This window comes from Penicillium nucicola, assembly GCF_028828085.1.
Source record: "Penicillium nucicola strain IBT 29836 chromosome Unknown utg000003l, whole genome shotgun sequence".
Classification (NCBI taxonomy): domain Eukaryota; kingdom Fungi; phylum Ascomycota; class Eurotiomycetes; order Eurotiales; family Aspergillaceae; genus Penicillium; species Penicillium nucicola.
In genome coordinates this window covers 3,134,661-3,152,973 of record NW_026643127.1, presented here as the reverse complement: position 1 = coordinate 3,152,973, position 18,313 = coordinate 3,134,661, and the positions used below count along the sequence as shown (strand labels likewise).

The 18,313-nt window shown below is 51.6% G+C and overlaps 6 protein-coding genes across 6 annotated transcripts; 2 read left to right on the top strand and 4 right to left on the bottom strand.

Moving 5' to 3' along the window:
* Positions 1 to 172: 172 nt before the first annotated feature.
* N7511_004750 (H(+)-transporting V1 sector ATPase subunit C) lies at positions 173 to 1,676 on the top strand (the record flags this gene model as incomplete). Its single annotated transcript, XM_057127175.1, has 5 exons — positions 173 to 473; positions 568 to 662; positions 731 to 822; positions 893 to 1,385; positions 1,485 to 1,676. The coding sequence occupies 5 exons, from the start codon at positions 173 to 175 to the stop codon at positions 1,674 to 1,676; spliced, it is 1,173 nt and encodes a 390-aa protein (XP_056986065.1).
* Positions 1,677 to 1,983: 307 nt separating this feature from the next.
* On the bottom strand, positions 1,984 to 3,947 carry N7511_004749 (adenylyl-sulfate kinase; the record flags this gene model as incomplete). Its single annotated transcript, XM_057127174.1, has 3 exons — positions 1,984 to 2,608; positions 3,060 to 3,768; positions 3,815 to 3,947. 3 exons carry the CDS (start codon positions 3,945 to 3,947, stop codon positions 1,984 to 1,986), a joined length of 1,467 nt encoding a protein of 488 aa, XP_056986064.1.
* Positions 3,948 to 5,498: 1,551 nt separating this feature from the next.
* Positions 5,499 to 8,356, top strand: N7511_004748 (glycoside hydrolase family 92 protein; the record flags this gene model as incomplete). Its single annotated transcript, XM_057127173.1, has 5 exons — positions 5,499 to 5,634; positions 5,694 to 6,331; positions 6,385 to 6,671; positions 6,760 to 7,503; positions 7,576 to 8,356. The coding sequence occupies 5 exons, from the start codon at positions 5,499 to 5,501 to the stop codon at positions 8,354 to 8,356; spliced, it is 2,586 nt and encodes an 861-aa protein (XP_056986063.1).
* A 374-nt stretch (positions 8,357 to 8,730) lies between these two features.
* On the bottom strand, positions 8,731 to 10,245 carry N7511_004747 (glycine decarboxylase subunit T; the record flags this gene model as incomplete). The annotated part of the gene is made up of 2 exons (XM_057127172.1): positions 8,731 to 9,790; positions 9,854 to 10,245. 2 exons carry the CDS (start codon positions 10,243 to 10,245, stop codon positions 8,731 to 8,733), a joined length of 1,452 nt encoding a protein of 483 aa, XP_056986062.1.
* An 808-nt stretch (positions 10,246 to 11,053) lies between these two features.
* N7511_004746 (putative neutral amino acid permease) lies at positions 11,054 to 12,780 on the bottom strand (the record flags this gene model as incomplete). Its single annotated transcript, XM_057127171.1, has 4 exons — positions 11,054 to 11,134; positions 11,193 to 12,243; positions 12,303 to 12,445; positions 12,523 to 12,780. 4 exons carry the CDS (start codon positions 12,778 to 12,780, stop codon positions 11,054 to 11,056), a joined length of 1,533 nt encoding a protein of 510 aa, XP_056986061.1.
* Positions 12,781 to 14,816: 2,036 nt separating this feature from the next.
* Positions 14,817 to 18,251, bottom strand: N7511_004745 (RNA-binding ribosome biosynthesis protein MAK21; the record flags this gene model as incomplete). Its single annotated transcript, XM_057127170.1, has 3 exons — positions 14,817 to 16,287; positions 16,338 to 17,470; positions 17,523 to 18,251. The coding sequence occupies 3 exons, from the start codon at positions 18,249 to 18,251 to the stop codon at positions 14,817 to 14,819; spliced, it is 3,333 nt and encodes a 1,110-aa protein (XP_056986060.1).
* Between the last annotated feature and the right edge of the window lie 62 nt (positions 18,252 to 18,313).

Below are 18,313 nucleotides of genomic sequence, written 5' to 3'. Positions count from 1 at the left end.
GACAAGAAATAAATCATAGCACAAGTGAAGCTCAAGGGAGTGCTGAATATAGTTAGGTGGCCCAAGCACCCACCGCCTACGTCGACCCGAGCTCTCAACCCCAAACCAAAGCCACCACGAGGGCCCCTTGACATACAATACCCCGATACCCCTCTATGAATATCTAGCAACAATGTCCAAACCCAGTCAATACCTCCTCCTCTCCCTTCCGAACTCTATCGTTCCCTCGCACCACCGCGACGACGCCCTCCAAGCCATCTCAACCACCATCTCCCCGGACAATGCCTCCGCGGCCTCCTTCCCGATCCCAGAGTTCAAGATCGGCACGCTAGACGCCTTGGTCCAACAGGCAGATGAGCTGGCCAAGCTCGAGGCCTCATGCCAGGGTGTTGTTGCAAAGGTGGGCGATGCTTTGAAAAGTATCCTCGACGGCGACGAGGCACAGATTGAGAGCATGAAGGTTGTCAATGATAGTATGTTTCCTCCATGCTTTTTTATTTCGCCCGCGCTGGCTATACACTGGCTTGTTTTGAGACGTGTCGGTGAGCTGACTGGAGTGTTCTACAGAGCCTGTTGATCAATACCTGCGGACTTTCCAATGGAACAAGGTCAAATACAGGGCTGATAAGCCGCTGGCCGAGCTGATCGACTTGCTGCACAAGGTAAGCAATGATTTGCGCACGCATACCCCATCTCATACTCTGGTTCTGACCGTTCATGTCTCCAACAGGAAGCCGCCAGTATCGACAACGATATCCGATTCAAGTACTCCCAATATAACCAGGTCAAGAACAACCTGTCCCAGCTGCAACGCAAACAAACGTACGTGACCGGAAAAGAATAAGTAGCACGACATAGCCCAAACCTCAAGCTAACACATCTCTCTCTACAGAGGAAACCTCTCAACCAAGTCCCTCGCCTCGGTGATCGACCCCAAGTCCATCATCCAGGACTCCGAATACATCGAAACCCACCTGGTCGCCGTCCCAACCCAACTAGTAAAAGACTTCCTGAAGACCTACGAGACTGTCGCGCCGATGGTGGTTCCCCGCTCCGCGCAATTGGTCGCCTCCGACAGCGAGTTCACGCTGTATGCCGTGACGTCGTTCAAGAAGCACAGCGCCGAGTTTGTGCATAAATGCCGTGAGCAGAAGTGGATTCCGCGCGACTTTAAGTATGTCGAGGGTGGCAAAGAGGAGGAGCGCAAGGAGGTCGAGCGGGTTGGTGGTGATGAGCGCAAGCTCTGGGGCGAGACATTGCGGCTTGGTCGCACGGCTTGGAGTGAGGCTGTCATGGTTTGGATTCATATTTTGGTTTTGAGGGTGTTTGTCGAGACGGTCCTGCGGTATGGCTTGCCGTTGGATTTCATCTGTGCTTTGGTGCGAGTACGTATCTGCCCTTCCCCCCTCCCTTTCCCTTGACCTTTTACTGGCTTATTTGGGGACTTTGCTTGACAGGACAATTGCTGACCGTTTCTGTTCAAGGCGCCTTCCTCTAAGCAGGCCGATCGTGCCAAGTCCAACCTGGAGAACAAGTACTCATATCTGGCTGGAAATGCCTTTGGGCGTGACAAGAAGGGTCGTGTGCAGCGCGATGATCCTGGTGAGATGCATGCTGGTGGAGAGGGTGGTGCGGAGTACACACCGTATGTGTTTTATGAATTCGAGTTCCACTGAGTGTGAGTCGAGTACAGAGATATTGCTTGTCGGGGAAGACACAGTTATAGCCGTTGCGTACATATACCATCTTGGTACATCACAAACTAGCATTTGGATATTTTGTTTAGCCTCCAATACAACGATTACACTCCAAATGGTCGATTTCCTCAGATCGAGAATGTATTGTCCAGTATGTTATGTACAGCAAGTCGGGGGGAATCAAGAAGCGAAAACAGAAACAAAACCCAAACCTAATCCGCTGTACAAGACATCTTTTAATCTAGCATATTCTATATACAGTAGCCAACATCCGAACCGGACTCGCTTAGTTCTTCTTGGGCAGATAATCCTTGGAGACAAGGTAATCAATAATCTGCTTCACAGCGTCCTGGACGGGAAGCTCATAGTTCTTGACGTGAACCTCAGGGTTGGCAGGAGCCTCATAAGGAGCCGAGATACCAGTGAACTCCTTGATGACACCCTCACGGGCCTTCTTGTAAAGACCCTTAGGATCCCGCTGCTCAGCAACCTCGACAGGCACATCCACGTAGACCTCAACGAAAGGCAAGCCGGTCTCCTCGCCGGGAGTGGCGACCTCGTGCAGCTGACGGGCAGTGTCACGGTCTTTGCGGTAGGGCGAGATGAACGAGGTGATGGCGATGGAGTTGGAGTCGGCGAACAGCTTGGCCACCTCGGCAATGCGGCGGATGTTCTCGTTGCGGTCTGCTTCGCTGAAGCCCAGGTCCTTGTTCAGTCCGAAGCGGATGTTGTCACCGTCCAGACGGTAGGCGTGCACGCCGTGGTCGCGGACGAGCTGATGCTCGAGTTCCACGGCCAGGGTGGACTTGCCTGAGGCGGAGAGGCCAGTCAGCCAGATTGTGAGGCCTTTCTGCTTGCGCAGCTCGGTGCGCTCATTGCGGGTGAGGGCGCTGGCGTGGAAGGTGATGTTGCTTTTGAATGATTAGTTGAGTCAATGGAATTGCGATTGGATTTGGAACATACGTCGACATTTTGTGAAGAATTGTATGAAGAAAGAAAGAAAGAAAGAAGGAAGAGCAATGACGAGGGGCAGGGCCGCGTAAGAAATGAGGATCCGCGGGGCTCGCAGATCTTGGCGGTCAAGGATGGCGCAATTGTATAAAATCAGCTGACTCGCGATCTAGATTTCGAGATTTCGAGATGAGATCTGGACATTTGTATGCAGAGACAGTAGTATATCCTTGTATTCTCTATGTACATCTATAACTCCCAACGCCAGGAACCAGGAACAGCAATTTCACGCCACCTTGTAAAGACTCGACAATGCCTGTGGCGAATTAGCAACCCAATCCAGGGGAAAAAATCCAAGAGAATGAAAATTTCAGAGATGCACTTACAGCAGCTTGCTTGGGCTCAATAAACAAAGCCTTGGCTTCAACCAACACAATAGGATCCTTGCCATCGCTGGGAAGAGTCTCAATGCGACCCTCAACCCAAGCCTTGCGGCCCTCAACCTTGACAGTCTCTGCCCGGAGAGCAACATAGTTATTCGCCATAGCCGGAGCCCGGTAATCAATGTTCAAATTGGCCGTAACAGCCACCTTGTTAGGCAAAGCGGGGAAACAGCAATTCGCCAGTCCCTCGTCCAAAATCGTCGCGAGCAGACCGCCGTGCACAATACCCGGGTGCCCGCAGACATCGGAGCCGAGGTACATCAACGAGACCATGCTCTTGCCATCGCGCTCGCTGAAGACCAGGGGTGGCACGACGATCTTGTTCGGTCCGCGTAGGGTGCCGCCGGTCAGGCTGCGGGCGCGCAGGGCCTCGGGGATCTTGAGGTGTGGGCGCGCCTCGGTGAATTCCGGGTTAGCGCGTAGGGACTCGGCGACGGGGTGGGTGCGGAGAGTGGTCTCGATTTCCTCCGCTGTCGCGTCCTCCGGGGTGTAGAGGGAGAGAGTCTCCTCGTTGGTGGGGATTGTGACGGACATGAGGCGCGATACGGTGCGTTGGGTTTGGTAGATGACGCCGAATGTAAATGCGAAAACTGCGATTGTGGTGAAGCCGGCGAAGCGACGGAAACGCGAGGGCTTGGCTGGAGTGGGTGAAGGTGGAGGAACGACCTGGGTTGTTTCTGTAGTGCGTTAGGGTTGAACGATGCGGTGTAGGAGATGTCTTACCTGTTGAATGGGCGCGGAGGTGAGGCTTCGGGGAACCGGGCAAAGAATGTGGATAGGCTCGCTGGATGAGCAGTCGGGGAGAAGTGTGGAAAGTGTGAATGGAACGAAGGGAAGAAGAGAAAGGACGAAACATGGCGAAAGCCCGAAACCACAGGAAAAATCAGAGAGGCGAAGTGTTGAGAGTTGAGAGTGGAGAGTGCGAGAGACCTCGGCATCTCGACTTCGGAGTTCGCAGGTCAGCGATTTGCATCTTGGGATTTTTGTTCGCGAAGACGCCACGGATGCTTGATTTTCTGTCTTATCTGGCACGTTTTTGCTCTTGGTCGTAAGGGTAGTGCAGAATTGCCTAAAATAGCTCTAGGTAACTGATTCTACACTAAATATGTACCCCGGATGAAGGGTTGGATAGTGGAGATATTGCAGATATTGAGATATTGGAGGTATAGTATAGATTATGTGATTGTCTATCTTGGATGATTATCCCTCAACTTCTCTATATAACTATATAACGTTACCATCATGTACAGCACAGTGCCCTTTGCATCGACCCGCACCCATAGGCAGACATATAGTTCCACACTCGAGTTCTAGATTCATGCTGTGGATTAGATGGGGCTTCAGTCAAAAATCAATACAGTCCAATAGAAAGACACTGGAACAGCTTTGGCCTAGCTCACAAGATATCCAGGTTATTCATAATTTATCCATTGCATTCCACCCTCGGACTCACCGTCGGATTTCGGGGTTCAAAATTCTGCGCTACGATCACCGAACAAAAGGATAAATGTTGAGGCACTAGTTAGACCAATTTGGAAGTAGACTAAATTTATGCTTTGATCTACCTGTAAAGATCATCCATCCCTGCGAGCTTCTGGTGTTTTCATTGTTGTTCCATGTGGCATTGAATGGTATACTGTACTGTGTACTGGCTATTGACCAGAGGCTCAACCCACTGGAATGGATCCGATGCTCTATACTATGACTGCGAAATACAGGGTTTATTGCTTTGAGCTCATTGGATTCTCATACCATGTCTCACAGTCCTTACATAGACATAGTGCGATGTGGCACAATCCCACTATGAATTAATTCGACTCACACAGTAAGTTTTGGATAATTTGTCATAAAAGCTTGGAGTAATCCTGTTATCATGGTTTATAGAATTTTGTTTTCTAAGAGTGCAAGTCGGCGCATCTCGTGGTATACAGAACGACAATGTTCAGTGCAATTAGCCCTAAGCCAAGATGAGGAACCCCTCGTAGTTCAAGCCATCAAGAAATATAGTTTGAGAACAACCATTTCTGATTGACAAATCTACAAACTCCAAGAACGAGGGCAATATCACATAACAATCTCGTTCTTGGCACTTAATGTGCTTGTCATGGTCAGTTTCTCAATCACATCTCCAACCCTGTCCAACCATCCCAGCCCGGTCCAACCATCCCAGCCCGGTCCAACCATCCACTTCCTGTAATTCTGCACTGTCTGCACCACCCTTCAACTTGGTAGACAAATGCCAGTCAACCATGCAGATCGGAATGCGGGGATCGACAGGGGAAGTACTGGCATGCGAGGCAAGCACACCCTGGGATGCAGGGATGAAAGGGGATCAGCAACAAATTAAACCCCAAACTATTCTTCCCAGCACGCGACCCAGTCTTCCAATTTATTCGACGTGGTGACCATGCCACAATATCAGCTTTTACTGTCACTAGCCCTCGCTAGCAGCCATATCTTGGTCAGCGCGACGGACTCTTCTCCAGTGGAGGACTACGATGTCCTACAATATGTCGACCCCTTGATCGGCACTGCCAACGGAGGTAAGCTTAAACACTACGCGGGTGCATGTAATCCAATTCTGACCACTGCATCTATACAGGAAATGTCTTTCCAGGCGCTACATTGCCATACGGCATGGCGAAAGCTGTGGCGGACACAGACTCAGAAAGCAACCAAGGCGGCTTCGCCTTCGAAGGCGGCAATGTGACCGGATTCTCAAGCATGCATGACTCGGGCACTGGAGGCAGTCCCTCGCTGGGAAACTTCCCGCTGTTCCCATACGCAAAATGTGCCGACGATGATGTGAATGGATGTGTGTATCCTAAAAAGCAGCGCAAGGTCAAGTACAAGCCCGATACGGTGCAGGCGCATCCGGGATATTTTGCTATTGAGCTTGCGTCTGGGGTTCGTGTTGATATGACTGCTGCGCAGCATACATCTTTGTTCCGATTCCAGTTTCCGAATGGAAGCAGTCCGTTAGTCCTGCTTGACCTTACCGATTTGTCGGATTCGAGGCAGGATAATGCGAGTATTTCTGTCAATGAATCTACTGGTCGAATGACTGGCAATGCGCGATTTGCGCCTAGTTTTGGAAGTGGTTCTTACGTGCTACACTTCTGTGCGGACTTTGAAAGTCCGGCTTCGAAGCGGGATAGTGGCATCTTTGTCAATTCTCGCGCGAGTGCTGATGTTCATGATTTGACGATTTCGAGGTCTATTAATGGTTATCCTCTTCCGGTAAGCTGCATATAGTCTTACCACCATGATGATGACTGACATATGGATAACAGGGCGGTGGATTCATCCGCTTCCAAACAGCTCCAGATAATACCATTCTAGCTCGAGTTGGAGTCAGCTTCGTGAGCACGCAGCAGGCTTGCTCGCATGCCGAGTCTGAGATTAAGGATTTCAACTTCAATTCCACTCACCAGACAGCCATTGATCAGTGGACTGAGAAAATGCGTCCCATTCGCGTGTCCCGGACTGGAATTGATAACTCGGTTCTCACAAACTTCTTCAGTGGCGTATATCGCACGATGGTCAACCCCCAGGATTACACTGGAGAGAATGTGCTCTGGTCTAGTACAGAGCCCTATTTCGACAGCTTTTACTGGCAAGTCGACCTCTTATTAATGTTACATACAGCATGCTAATAATAATTTAAGTCTATGGGACTCATTCAGATCCCAAATTCCATTCTTGACTATCTTCGATCCTAACGCTGTAATCAAAATGGTCCGTTCACTGATCGATACGCAGCGTCATCTAGGCTGGCTACCAGACTGTCGTATGTCTCTTTGCAAAGGTAATCACCCAAGCTCATCAAAATTAAGCGTACAAGCTAACGAGGCACATATAGGATTCACCCAAGGCGGCTCAAATGCAGACAACATCCTAGCAGACGTCTACCTGAAAGGTCTCCGCGACGGAATAGACTGGGAAGCCGGCTACGCAGCCGTCCAAAAAGACGCCGAAGAAGAACCATACGACTGGTCAAGCGAAGGCCGCGGTGGGTTACGCAGCTGGAAGAATCTCCACTACATTCCAGTAGAGGACTTCGACTATGAAGGATTTGGCACAATGACCCGCAGTATCTCTCGCACACTCGAGTACGCATACAATGACTTCGCCATTGCCCAGATGGCACGCAGTCTGAACAAGACAGCCGACGCAGAGAAGTACGAGAAGCGATCTCGCAACTGGCAAAACCTCTTTAAAAAGGACCAGAAGTCCCTCTGGAAAGGCAATGACACCGGCTTTACGGGGTTCTTCCAGCCAAAATATCCAAATGGGACATGGGGCTATCAAGATCCGCTTGAATGCTCGAACATCGACACAAGTAACCATGCATGTTCATTGCAGAACACAGCTGGCGAGACCTTTGAATCGAGTATCTGGGAATATCAATTGTAAGAACACCAACCAATCCCTTCCAACCCTCTCCCAATCCCAGTACCCCCAAACCCTAACAACTCATCCAGCTTCGTCCCGCACGACATGTCAACCCTAATCACAACCCTCGGCGGACCCCAATCCTTCACAAACCGCCTCGACTACCTCCACGACAAAAACATAACATACATAGGCAACGAGCCAGCCTTCCTAACAGTCTTCCAATACCACTACGCAGGCCGCCCCGCAAAGTCAACCTCGCGCGTCCGAACCTACATCCCAGACTACTTCTCGCCCATTCCAGCCGGACTCCCCGGCAACGACGACTCCGGCGCAATGGGCTCCTTCGTCGCAATGGCCATGATGGGTCTATTCCCGAATCCTGGACAGAGCGTATATCTGCTCACGGTGCCATTCTTCGAGGCTGTTAGTATTGTGAGTCCGGTTTCTGGGAAGACGGCGACGGTTAAGGTTGTGAATTGGGCTGCGTTTAATACTGTTAATGGGACGAGTGGGAGTGGGGGCATGGGTGGGAGTGGGTTTATTCAGAGTGCTACCCTTGATGGGGTTGATTATACGAGGAATTGGGTTGGGCATGACTTTTTCACGGAAGGGAGGGAGTTGGTGCTTGTTCTTGGGGCGGAGGAGGGGGGTTGGGGGACTAAGGTGGGCGATTTGCCGCCTTCTTTGGCTCCTGCAGTTCAGGGGGAGGATCGAGTTGTTGGTGAGACTGTTAGGAGGTGGGAGGGGGTGGTTGAGGATGGGTTGTTTGGTGGTTCGGAGGTTGGTGATTCTGGGAAGCATTTACATTTTGAGAGGCATGGTCGTGTCCTTGGGGGTGGACATGGGAGGAAGGGTTTTGGGGTTTGAGATTGGCTAGGGTTGCGAGAACTGGCTGTCGCCAGTTATTATATTATTTAGTTCGATGCCGTTGACTGAGTGTGTAAAATCAATAGGACCAGGGCTTTTGATGCTGCTGGGTATTTAGCCCTAATCGGGAAACCCCCATATCAACCACGGCAATTCTAATTCACTACATTACAAGTCTACATGAAATGAAATAGTGCGAAATCAATAAGTCTTTTGGGAGGTTAAGCTCCACGGTCGTAAAAAGGGGGAAAACGTATATACAAGGAGGAAATGTTAAAATCATCAACGCGCTAGTCTTCGCATGACCCCTAATATCAGGATCAAAATCAAACCAATACAAACAAAGCACAAGATACCCTCTCGTAGCCAATCATCTACTGAGGGCGGTGGAACTTGCTCTCAATCCAAGGCATACCAACAACCTTGGCCTTGCGGACCTTGTTACGGACCTTAACACCAAGCTCGGTACCCTTCTTGTGATACCCAGTGTTGACGTACACCATAGCAATGTTGGCACCTCCAAGCGAAGGGCTAGGAAGACCAGAAGTGACGATACCGACTTCAACAGGGTTGGCGGGGTCGGCGATGTCAACGATGATAGCACCCTCGCGGGCCGGGGGACCCTTCTCGACGGTAAGACCGACGCGGCGCTGGGGGATGCTCTTCGGGCTGGCGATCTGGGCGAGGATCTTAGAGGCACCGTTGAAGGTTGCTGTTTCCGCGTCACGGCGATCACGGCCGACAATCCAGCCTAGAGCTGCGGCGGGGGGTGTCTGGGCCGTGGTGATGTCGTGACCGTAGAGACACATGCCGGCTTCCAGACGGAGGGAGTCACGCGCGGCGAGACCGGCTAGGCGGGACTTGCTGTTGTCTGAAAGAAGGAGCTCGGTGACTTGTTCGGCAAGCTGGGGGGCTCCGGTTGTTGGGATCGAGATCTCGAAGCCGTCTTCGCCGGTGTAGCCCGTGCGGGAGATGAGGAGGGGGTTGGGGGTGGGAGTGCCGTCCGGGAGGGTGAGGTGCAGCTCGCGGCAGTTGCCGAAGTAGAGGGTGCTCAGGTCGGTCTCAGCGGCGGAGGCGTTGGCTGAGTTGATGAGTGGTTGAAGGACGGAGGCGGCAAGGGGGCCTTGCAGCGCGACCAGCGCGCGGTCTTCGAGGATGTCCCACTTGATGCTGTCGGCGCCGTGCTGGGAGCGGTAGGCTTCAATCTCGGCGGTCAGGTACTCGAGATCCTCGGTGCGGCGGCCGGCGTTGGTCACGAAGTAGAACTTGTCCTCGGTGCGGCGGGTGATGACACAGTCGTCGACAATTCCACCGGTGCCATCTTCCAAGAGACAAGACAGGGTGGAGGTGTTGGGGGCCAGCTTGTCGACCGAGGAGGGTGTAATCTTCTTCAACAAGTCAATGGCACCGGGACCACTCAGGTGGTGCTGCACCCTACACAACGGAAAATGGATTAGCCATTGCAAGTTCAATCTCTCTCGGAAAAGGCCAACTTACATGTGACTGACGTCGAAAAGACTAGCCTTCTCACGAGTCCACATGTGGCTCTCGACATGGCTCATGTCGGAGTACACGAGGGGCATATCAAAGCCGGCAAAAGGGACCATCTTCGCCCCGCGCTGGATGTGGAGATCATAGAGCTGAGTCTTGCTAAGAGACTCATTGGAGCTGGAGGCATAGCGCACTGCCTGATTAGCAGCTCGTGAAGCTGCAACTGCAACTGGAGTCTTCGATCTCAATGGTCGGGGAGCAGTTGGGCGGACGATGGCCGCGGAGGAGAGCTCCCTCCGCAGCATAGTGGAGCCGATAGAGGCGCGGGGAGCGTGGAGGGCAGCGGCCCTCGCGGCGACGAGGTCGACACCGCGCTTGAGAGTACGGATGCTAGACATGGTGATTCAATGCTGAGGAATTGAAGAGAAGAAAGAAAAGAGAAAGAAATGGCGCGCAAGAAGTCCCCAGCCCACCCTCGGGGAAGCACAGCGGAAAAGTCACGTGTTGATAGGGCGGTTCCCGGAGCAGCTGGTTGCCCGATTGGGATGGGCTGTATCGCGGCGGGCAGTTTGATGTCGTCGGGAACCACCCTGTCTTATGAATTGGGACATTTTAACTGGTCAATAGTATAGTCACATCTACCCTGGGTTGACATGTCTTTTCTAGCTCGTTTTCACTTGAATTGAAGTGCATTAGATCAAATAAAGGCGGGGGCGGGAAAGTATTTTGAACCCTACTACACAGATTCGTAACTCAGTTGAACGGAAGATAACTGACAAGTGCCACGGCAATGGCAAATCAAAATCGGAGAGCAGAGGAATCTCCAAGCCGATAGCCCACATTCAATTGAGACAATCTGTGAGAATGCAGGGATGAGAAATATACAATAACTATAAAAAGGCGTACAACAGCCAACTCCAGGCGCCCTGCCGAACCAGCTCTACAGCTTGGAATGCATTATACCACCAGAGCCGCAGAGCGTGATTGATTCGCCCAAAAAGAGAACCTTCTGCTATCATAAGAGGTGGTATCATGCACAAATCAAACATTCACCACCCCTTACCTTCTTGGTCATCACAGTCATGAAGTCCCCAGGGTTGAAGCCCCGGTAGATCGAAACAATATGCAAAAAATGAGACGGATGCGTCGAGTCAAATCTAACGACACTCCAGAGAGAATAAAGAAAAGGTACCGCCCTGCGGTGATTTAAAGTGCATTACTGGCACACGTGAAGACACCACCAACGGTACCTTCTTTATAGCTGGTTATGACAGACATAACAGAAGCCTGGAAGGAGAGATGTTAGCAGGGTACGATTCACAAGACGCGAATGCGACAAACTCACATAAGTACCGGGTCCTAAGAAGAAGAACCCAACAAGAATAAGGAAAACATTGAAGATGAATCCCAACCAGCCTCGGATTCCCCTGACCATGAAGAACCTCGGCCCGTGATCCGCAGCACGCATACGAATATAAGCCGTGCCCCAGAAAATAAAACCGAAGAACGAATCGAAAAGCGAACTCATGATCGATAATAGGTCCGAGAAGAAGGGAATAACCTCAGCAATAATCCAAGCCATCACCCACAATGCAGCAAGGATTCCAGCCCAAGCAGCCCATCCGACAACTGTGTTATTGCCCTTGTGACGGGTTCCCTCGAACAAACGGAAGAAGATGAAGCGAGCCGAGACGGAGGCGTACAGAACGCCTAGGAAGATCATTGTTGGGATCATGAATGAGAATGACACTTTCTTGTACAAGTCATTGCCGAGGGAACCGAAGGCTGGAGCGGTCATATACTGTGTTCCTGTGTAGACGTAGGTGATTGAGCCAACGAGACTGAAGACGATGATTTCAGCGATTGTGACTGCGGTGACTGACTTCCAGAAATCGCGGGGTTCTTTCATTTCCGCGATGAAACTGGGGAGAGTGATTTGGCCGATAAATGTATAGCTGATGTTCAAGAAAGCGTTCATGCCTTGGACGAAGGTAGTTCCCTTGGGAGGGAGGGCCAAGAAGATTGGGGCGCCGTCTGCTGGGGTATATCCCTTCGGGTGGTCCTCAACACCAGAGAAGACGGCGGCAAGAATGACTGAGATGAAAGTGAAGAATGCCGACAGGGTTGCTACCTTAGATAGCGTACTAAATGTTCGGGGGAGGGAGAAGACGAATGAGATGATCGCCACGATTAGGGAGAAAACGACTGTGCAGACGGCGCCGTTCGACATGGTGTTGAGGTACTCGGCGCCTACGACGCAGTGTAGACCTTGGATGAAGGTGTTATTCAGCAGGAACATCACAGCTGTGGCCCACCAGGCGATCTTGGAGTCCCAGAATAGGTACTGGCCAATGTCACACACATCGCGGACTTCTGGGTGTCGCAGACAGAATCTCCTGTAAGAAAGTATCAGTATAAACGACAATGTTGCAGATCTTGCGATATTTATCCATACCAGGTAATCAGCGAAGTGTACAGAACAATACCGGCAATCACCACCGTCAAAATCAAACCTGGGACAAGGCCCAGAATGGAATAAGACCAGGGGAAGGACATGATAGCCAGACAGATGTATTCCGAGAAAAGCAGAGCAGCGGTCTATAAGCAATTATTAGTCAATTAGGGCTCATTGATTTCTTGGATTTCCTTGCAATGCAAGTTTGCATCAAACGCACCTTTTGCCAACTACACGTGCGGTACTTGATAGTATTCTCCGACTCCATCTCAATTTGGCGTCCGACACTCTCCGTCGTGGACGAGGAATCGATCGCATGAACATGACCCGAACTGCGCCGCCGACCATGGCTCTCCAGATCATAATCCTTCAGCTTAGGCTCCTCCGACTTATCGGAGAGGTCCGGACTGCGGTCGATATCCCGGTCATGGTCCCAGCCGACCGCGGGTGTTGGAGTTGATTGATTTGGCCCAGCCATTTTGAACTTAAGGAGCGAACGAGTCGCGCTTGCCGAAACTCGGTGGAGTTAGGAGGAGAGGTGGTGATCTGCGAATGCATGTAATTTCTCTCGGATATATTCAATAGGATTCTGGGACGGTGTCAGTGGAGTTTCTATTGAAATGCGCGAACACGATTTACCTTGTTCCAATGCCAGATGAAGTCGCTGTAGTGACACCAGTCGGACAGGCGTGGTGGACGGATTAGGGCTCGGATACCACTTCAGGTAGTATTTCCAAAAAAATGAGAACCACACTAGGAGTGGGAGACAGAGAGAGGAAATAAGTAAAGAAAAGACTCGGAGAACCAAGAAACCCAACTAAAAACAAGAAAAATCCCAGAAAGAAAAAAAGGCAGAGATACGGGGTAGAACAATTACCGTCATTTCCAATTGCTCCACTACCAATCCCGGCCAGAAAAACCTGTCGATCGCAGATGAGTACACATGCTGAGTTCATGACGTGGAGACATCCGCAATGGGCGTCCAGGAGGCGCAAGCCACTTGAACGCCAAGGGACTGTTGATACCTGGAACGGCAGCTGGATCCTGACTCTCCCCGGGGGTCCTAGTTCACTTCTTTTGCCTGTTCTGATACCTCGCTATCCTCTCTTTTTCTCCACCCTTCAGTTTGCGCTTTTCTCTTTTCCCACACCTCATTCGTATTAGCAGCAAGGGGGCCACGAGGGTCAAGTCGGTTGCGCCCGCATATCAGCTCCATGCCACAGGCCCCGCATGCGGCAACGGTCGAACGAATAAGACCCCCTTGTCCGAGACCTAGGATTAGAATCCATGCACACGGGGCAATGAAAACATGGATGCTCTGGTCTCTGGTATCTGGTATCTGGTATTTGAGAATCTCCAGTATCAAGTGTAAGACTTTTTCCCTTGCCCTGATTCGATCATCTCTATCGCTGGATGCAGTGGGGGCCGATCCTCGAACTTGGACCACTGATGGGATGATATGTCTGTGATGGACTGTGTGGATGGTATGCGGTCTAGGTTCTTACAGGCTCACGAGGAATATGTAACGGCAGTATATACTGTAGTCTGTAGTTTGTAATTTGTAGTCTCTGTGGTCCCTGGCCAGATACGAGACGATGCCCCTGTGACGCCTCAGGCATCAACTTGAATCTCCGGTTGGTGCTGACTCAGTACTGAGTCAGCTCCGTGCCGGGGCGCCCGACAGCCCTCCAGGGCTGGAGGACATGGGTTGATGCGGTGGCCCTTTGCCTCCTCTCATGATGCCATCAGAGGGCATCCGTGGAATTCGCCCTGAATGACATAGACATTGCCTGATGCTTCAACCATTCGCAAGACCCCCAAAGCACGCATACCAATACCATACGATACCATACTCGTTCTAGCCCTCTTGCGTGCTAATCCGCAGCGATGGCAAATGGTCCACTCGGCAAGGGCGTTGAGCCACCGGAGCGAAATAGTTTATTTCAATGCCTCCTGCTACTTTGGGTATTCCGTTGGCTCTCTCAAATCCACTAAGGTGCAGTCGCTTAAGGGTTCTGAAATCACTTGCAGGTGTTACGCCGAGTTCGCTCTAGTAGATGTAGATATACAGGGGTGAAGCAGTCTTGGAAAGCTTGAATGTGTTGGCGCCCAGAGCCGTGCAATGGTCTTGCTGCATGGGTTTCTTTTGTCTCATCTGCTGTCTAGTGCTTGGAAGGAGTGGGCTAATGCTGTGGCTACGAAGATATTGACATTGGCCTGAGGTCTAGCTCTATATTATAGTCTTGAGGTCCGACTGGGAGTATACGTAAGAGCTGTCGTAGGATGGAAGCAATGATATTGTATACTGTAGGACTGGAAATTTCTCACTCTGGCATCGTCATAAGAGCAACAACAGAGTGAATATACTAGATGTGTCGAGGTAGATACGCGATGTATAGATAACGAATAACAAATAAAATATATAGCAAAGAAATTGGAAAAGGCACGCACAGCCCAACTCCAGATGCAAAACATAATTTTTGGTGGGGGGAAAATAAATACAGAACGAGCTTTTTACATGCCATCGTCGTCGTCGGCCAACAAGGCAGCATAGTCGTCCGCAGAAGCGAAAGTAGGCAGCTGCTTGAGCTTGCGACGCTTCTTGCGATCCGACTCGGCAGGCGCAGGAACATCTGCGGGAGCCGTGTCCATTCCGCCGATTTCGATGTCCGAGGGAAGATCCTCGTCGCTGTCAACAAAGGCTTCGTCGTCGGAGACGTCCATGTCGAAGTCGTCTGAGTCGTCGTCCTCTTCTTGGGCCTTCTTGCCCTTCTTGGTCTTGGGGGCGGGAGCGGCTTCTTCGGGTTCGCTGAACTCGGCCATTTCCTCGTCGGAGGGCACGTCGGACTCGTCGTTGAAGATGACACCGCCGTCCGAGTCCTCGCCTTCGCCTTCGCCTTCGTCGTCGGAGCCGTAGGCAGACTCGAGGTCGTCCATGTCCAGGTCGTCGTCGCTGTCTCCGTCGGCCTCCAGGTCGGGCCGGGAGTCGACGAGAGCCTTCCAGATCTCGTCTTCGTCGTCGCTGGCGCCGTCGACATCGTCCTCTCCGTCGCGGGCGGCGGCGTTGACGTCCTTGCCCTTCTTCGCGCGAACCTTCTCCTTGTCTTTGTTGACACGGGTGAAGTATTCGTGGAAGAAGACATCTTCGGCGGCAACGTCGGCAGCCTTCTTCTTCCAGAATGCATCGGTGTTGAGAGGCATTTCGTTCTGTGCCTGCTTGCCGGCTTCGACCAAGCGGTCGGCGGCTTCACCACCAGCAAGGGGCTGCATGATGGAAGCACCGCGAGAGGCGGCGGAGGCCTTGGGTGTGCGGTAAACAAAGCGGTCGAGGAAGTGAGTGAGGGTGTGCAGGGTGAGATCGGGCTTGCCGCTCATGGGGTTGTGCTCCAAGAGGTTTGCAGCATTGAGAGAAACGGAGGGGTGGAAGTGAGTGGTGTAGGGCAGTAATTCCCAGAGACAGCTTCGGTCGGCATTGCTGTGCTCGGGGTCACGTTTGCGAGGATCGTACACGGTGGATTCCTTGGGCTTGGTCTCCACGGCAGTGGGCTCTGGCTGCTCGTCATCTTCGTCGAGAACGTCACGGAAGATCTCTTCGTCGTCGTCCTCATTGTCCTCAGGCTGGTCGACCAAAGCTGAAAGGCCGGGGAAGGTCTTCTCAAGCTCGCGGATCAGGAAGAAGATACCACAGATGAAAGCCGGTTGATGCAGACCAAGCACTTGAACAATACGCTTGACAAATGCCTTGACTCGTCGAACGTTGAGATCATTCTTAAGAGCTTTGTACAGGAGATTGAGGTAGAGAGATTGCTTGGAAGATGTAGCAACACGAGGGTCGAGCAAGGACTCGTACAGAGTGCGGTAGAAACGATCGCCAGCGACCTGGTTAGATGCCGTGAGCTGTTGGATCAGCATCAGAGCCTGGATACTGGTGTTGAAGTTGGAAGAGTGGGTGATGCGGAACAAGGTGTCAAGGTGCTTCGACATGCTAGTAAAATATTAGTATCTTGCTCAAGGCAATAGGAAAAAAGTACATACCGCTCGTTGTTCGAGTCCGTGAAAGGATAGGCACGGTTGACACCGGTCAAGACACCAGAGATGAGCTTCTCGCGCATCTCATCGTCCTGAGCCGCTCCCTTAGTAGGGTCTTCCTTGCCCTTAGGTCCCTTGTGGTGAGGCTTTCCGTGCTTGCCCTTGGGCTTGGGTGCCTCCTTAGCCTCGTGCTTAGGCTCACGCTTCAGAAGGACGAGGAAAAGTCCGAAGTAGATGTGAAGTAGTTGAGTAGCAACCTGCTCTTCTTTCTGTCTCAGGATGGTCTGGTTGAGCGTAATGATGGCATAGTACTTGGCGTGTTGACTCTGGCCGGGACGGAACAGCACTTCTTCGACGGACTTGATAATAGTCGGCTTCATCAGAGGATGTGCCTGCTCCAGCTGCAGCAAAAGGTATGATGCACGAGAAGCAATCTTCTTACCCGGGTCTCCTAGTTTGTTGACCAAAAGACGCAGCAGGTTTGACTCTTGTTCGGGCTTCTCCTTGAGAAGTTCGTAGACATAACTGACAGCGCGGGTTCGCGAGAACTCAATCTCATCGTTACACCAAATCTCGAGAATCTTGAGAACCTCGAAGAACTGATCCTTGACAATGTTCTCAAAGGCCCAGACAATAAGATGGCTCTTTTGAATGCCACCGGGAAGAGGGTCTTTGTCGTTCCAGCGACCACCAGCACCCTGGAAAGCAGCAACGAGACCAGGCTGGTTGGCAAAAGAACGAAGACGACGATCGCCGGGAAGTAAAGTACCCTGGGCGAACATATCCTTCAGGGATCGCAAAACCTCAACTGCTTGCGCACGACTACGCTTCTTTCCGAGGGCAATGAGGCTCTCCAATGCCTTAGTGTTATGAAGGGGCGATTCTTGAACGTTAAGAGTCAAGGCAGAAATCTTATCACTCAGGGTACCAGATGCCATGATGGTCGAGTAGAACTTGTGGGACGAAGAAGCATTGGATCTCTGAGCAGCTGCATATTGCTCATTTTCTTCTTGGAGCAGGGTGTTTCCAAGTTCGTGGATACGGTCTATCATGTGACGGGGCAGGGCGTTCATCTGCTTGGTGGTCGGGGGAAGGGGAGGAAGAGGTGCGTTGTACCAATCGGCCCGAGGAACGACGTTCTATAATAAAAGTTAGCCACAATTTCGTGCCGATGGGTTGTTTATGACATACCAGCTTGGCGAATTCTTTGGGGATAGGAATTTCGGCCTTGTCTTTCGGGGCAGGTGTCTCCTCAATATCTGATTCTGGGTCACTGATCTCTGCGTCATTCTCGCTTTCCTCAGCTTCAACGTCCTCGTCGCTCTCTTCCTCAACTTCATCATCCTCTAGGTCTTCCGGCACAACGTGGCCAGCAGCCTCCAGCATACTGGAAAGTTGCTTGCGGAGATCTTCGTCACCGCCCTTGCCCTTGAAATCATCGCCTTCGACCTCGGATTCAGAGTCGACACCAGCAAGAAGATCGAGGTCCTCCTCGGTACCTCCCATAGCGAGGATCTCCTGGCGCAGGGTCTCATCATCATTGCTCTTCTTGGAGCCCTTGGGCTTCTCTTGTTGATTCTTTCCACCTTTCTTCTCTTCCCGAGCAATTACTTCGCCATTGCGATCCCGCTTCTTGCCATGCGCGTCTTGGCTTTTGATGGGCTTGGCAGGTGATTGCTTTCCTTTCTTTGTAGAAGCATCTTCAGTGGGCGCTTGGGGCTTGTTATCTTTTCCCTTTCCTTTTCCTTTGCCGGAGTTCTGGTTCTGCTTTTGCAAACGTTGTTCGATTTTCTGTCGGAGGCCAGCGAAGGCGCTCTCGTCTGGCATGACGATCGTAGGTTGGGCATCGGGAGCCGAAACACTGGCATCGGGCACAGTATCGCTTGCGCCCGAAGAGGGCTTTCCTTTCCCTTTGACCATGATGTGTGGTGGTGTGGGATTGACTGATGTTGGAGAAAAGAAAATTGGACGGAGAAATCTTT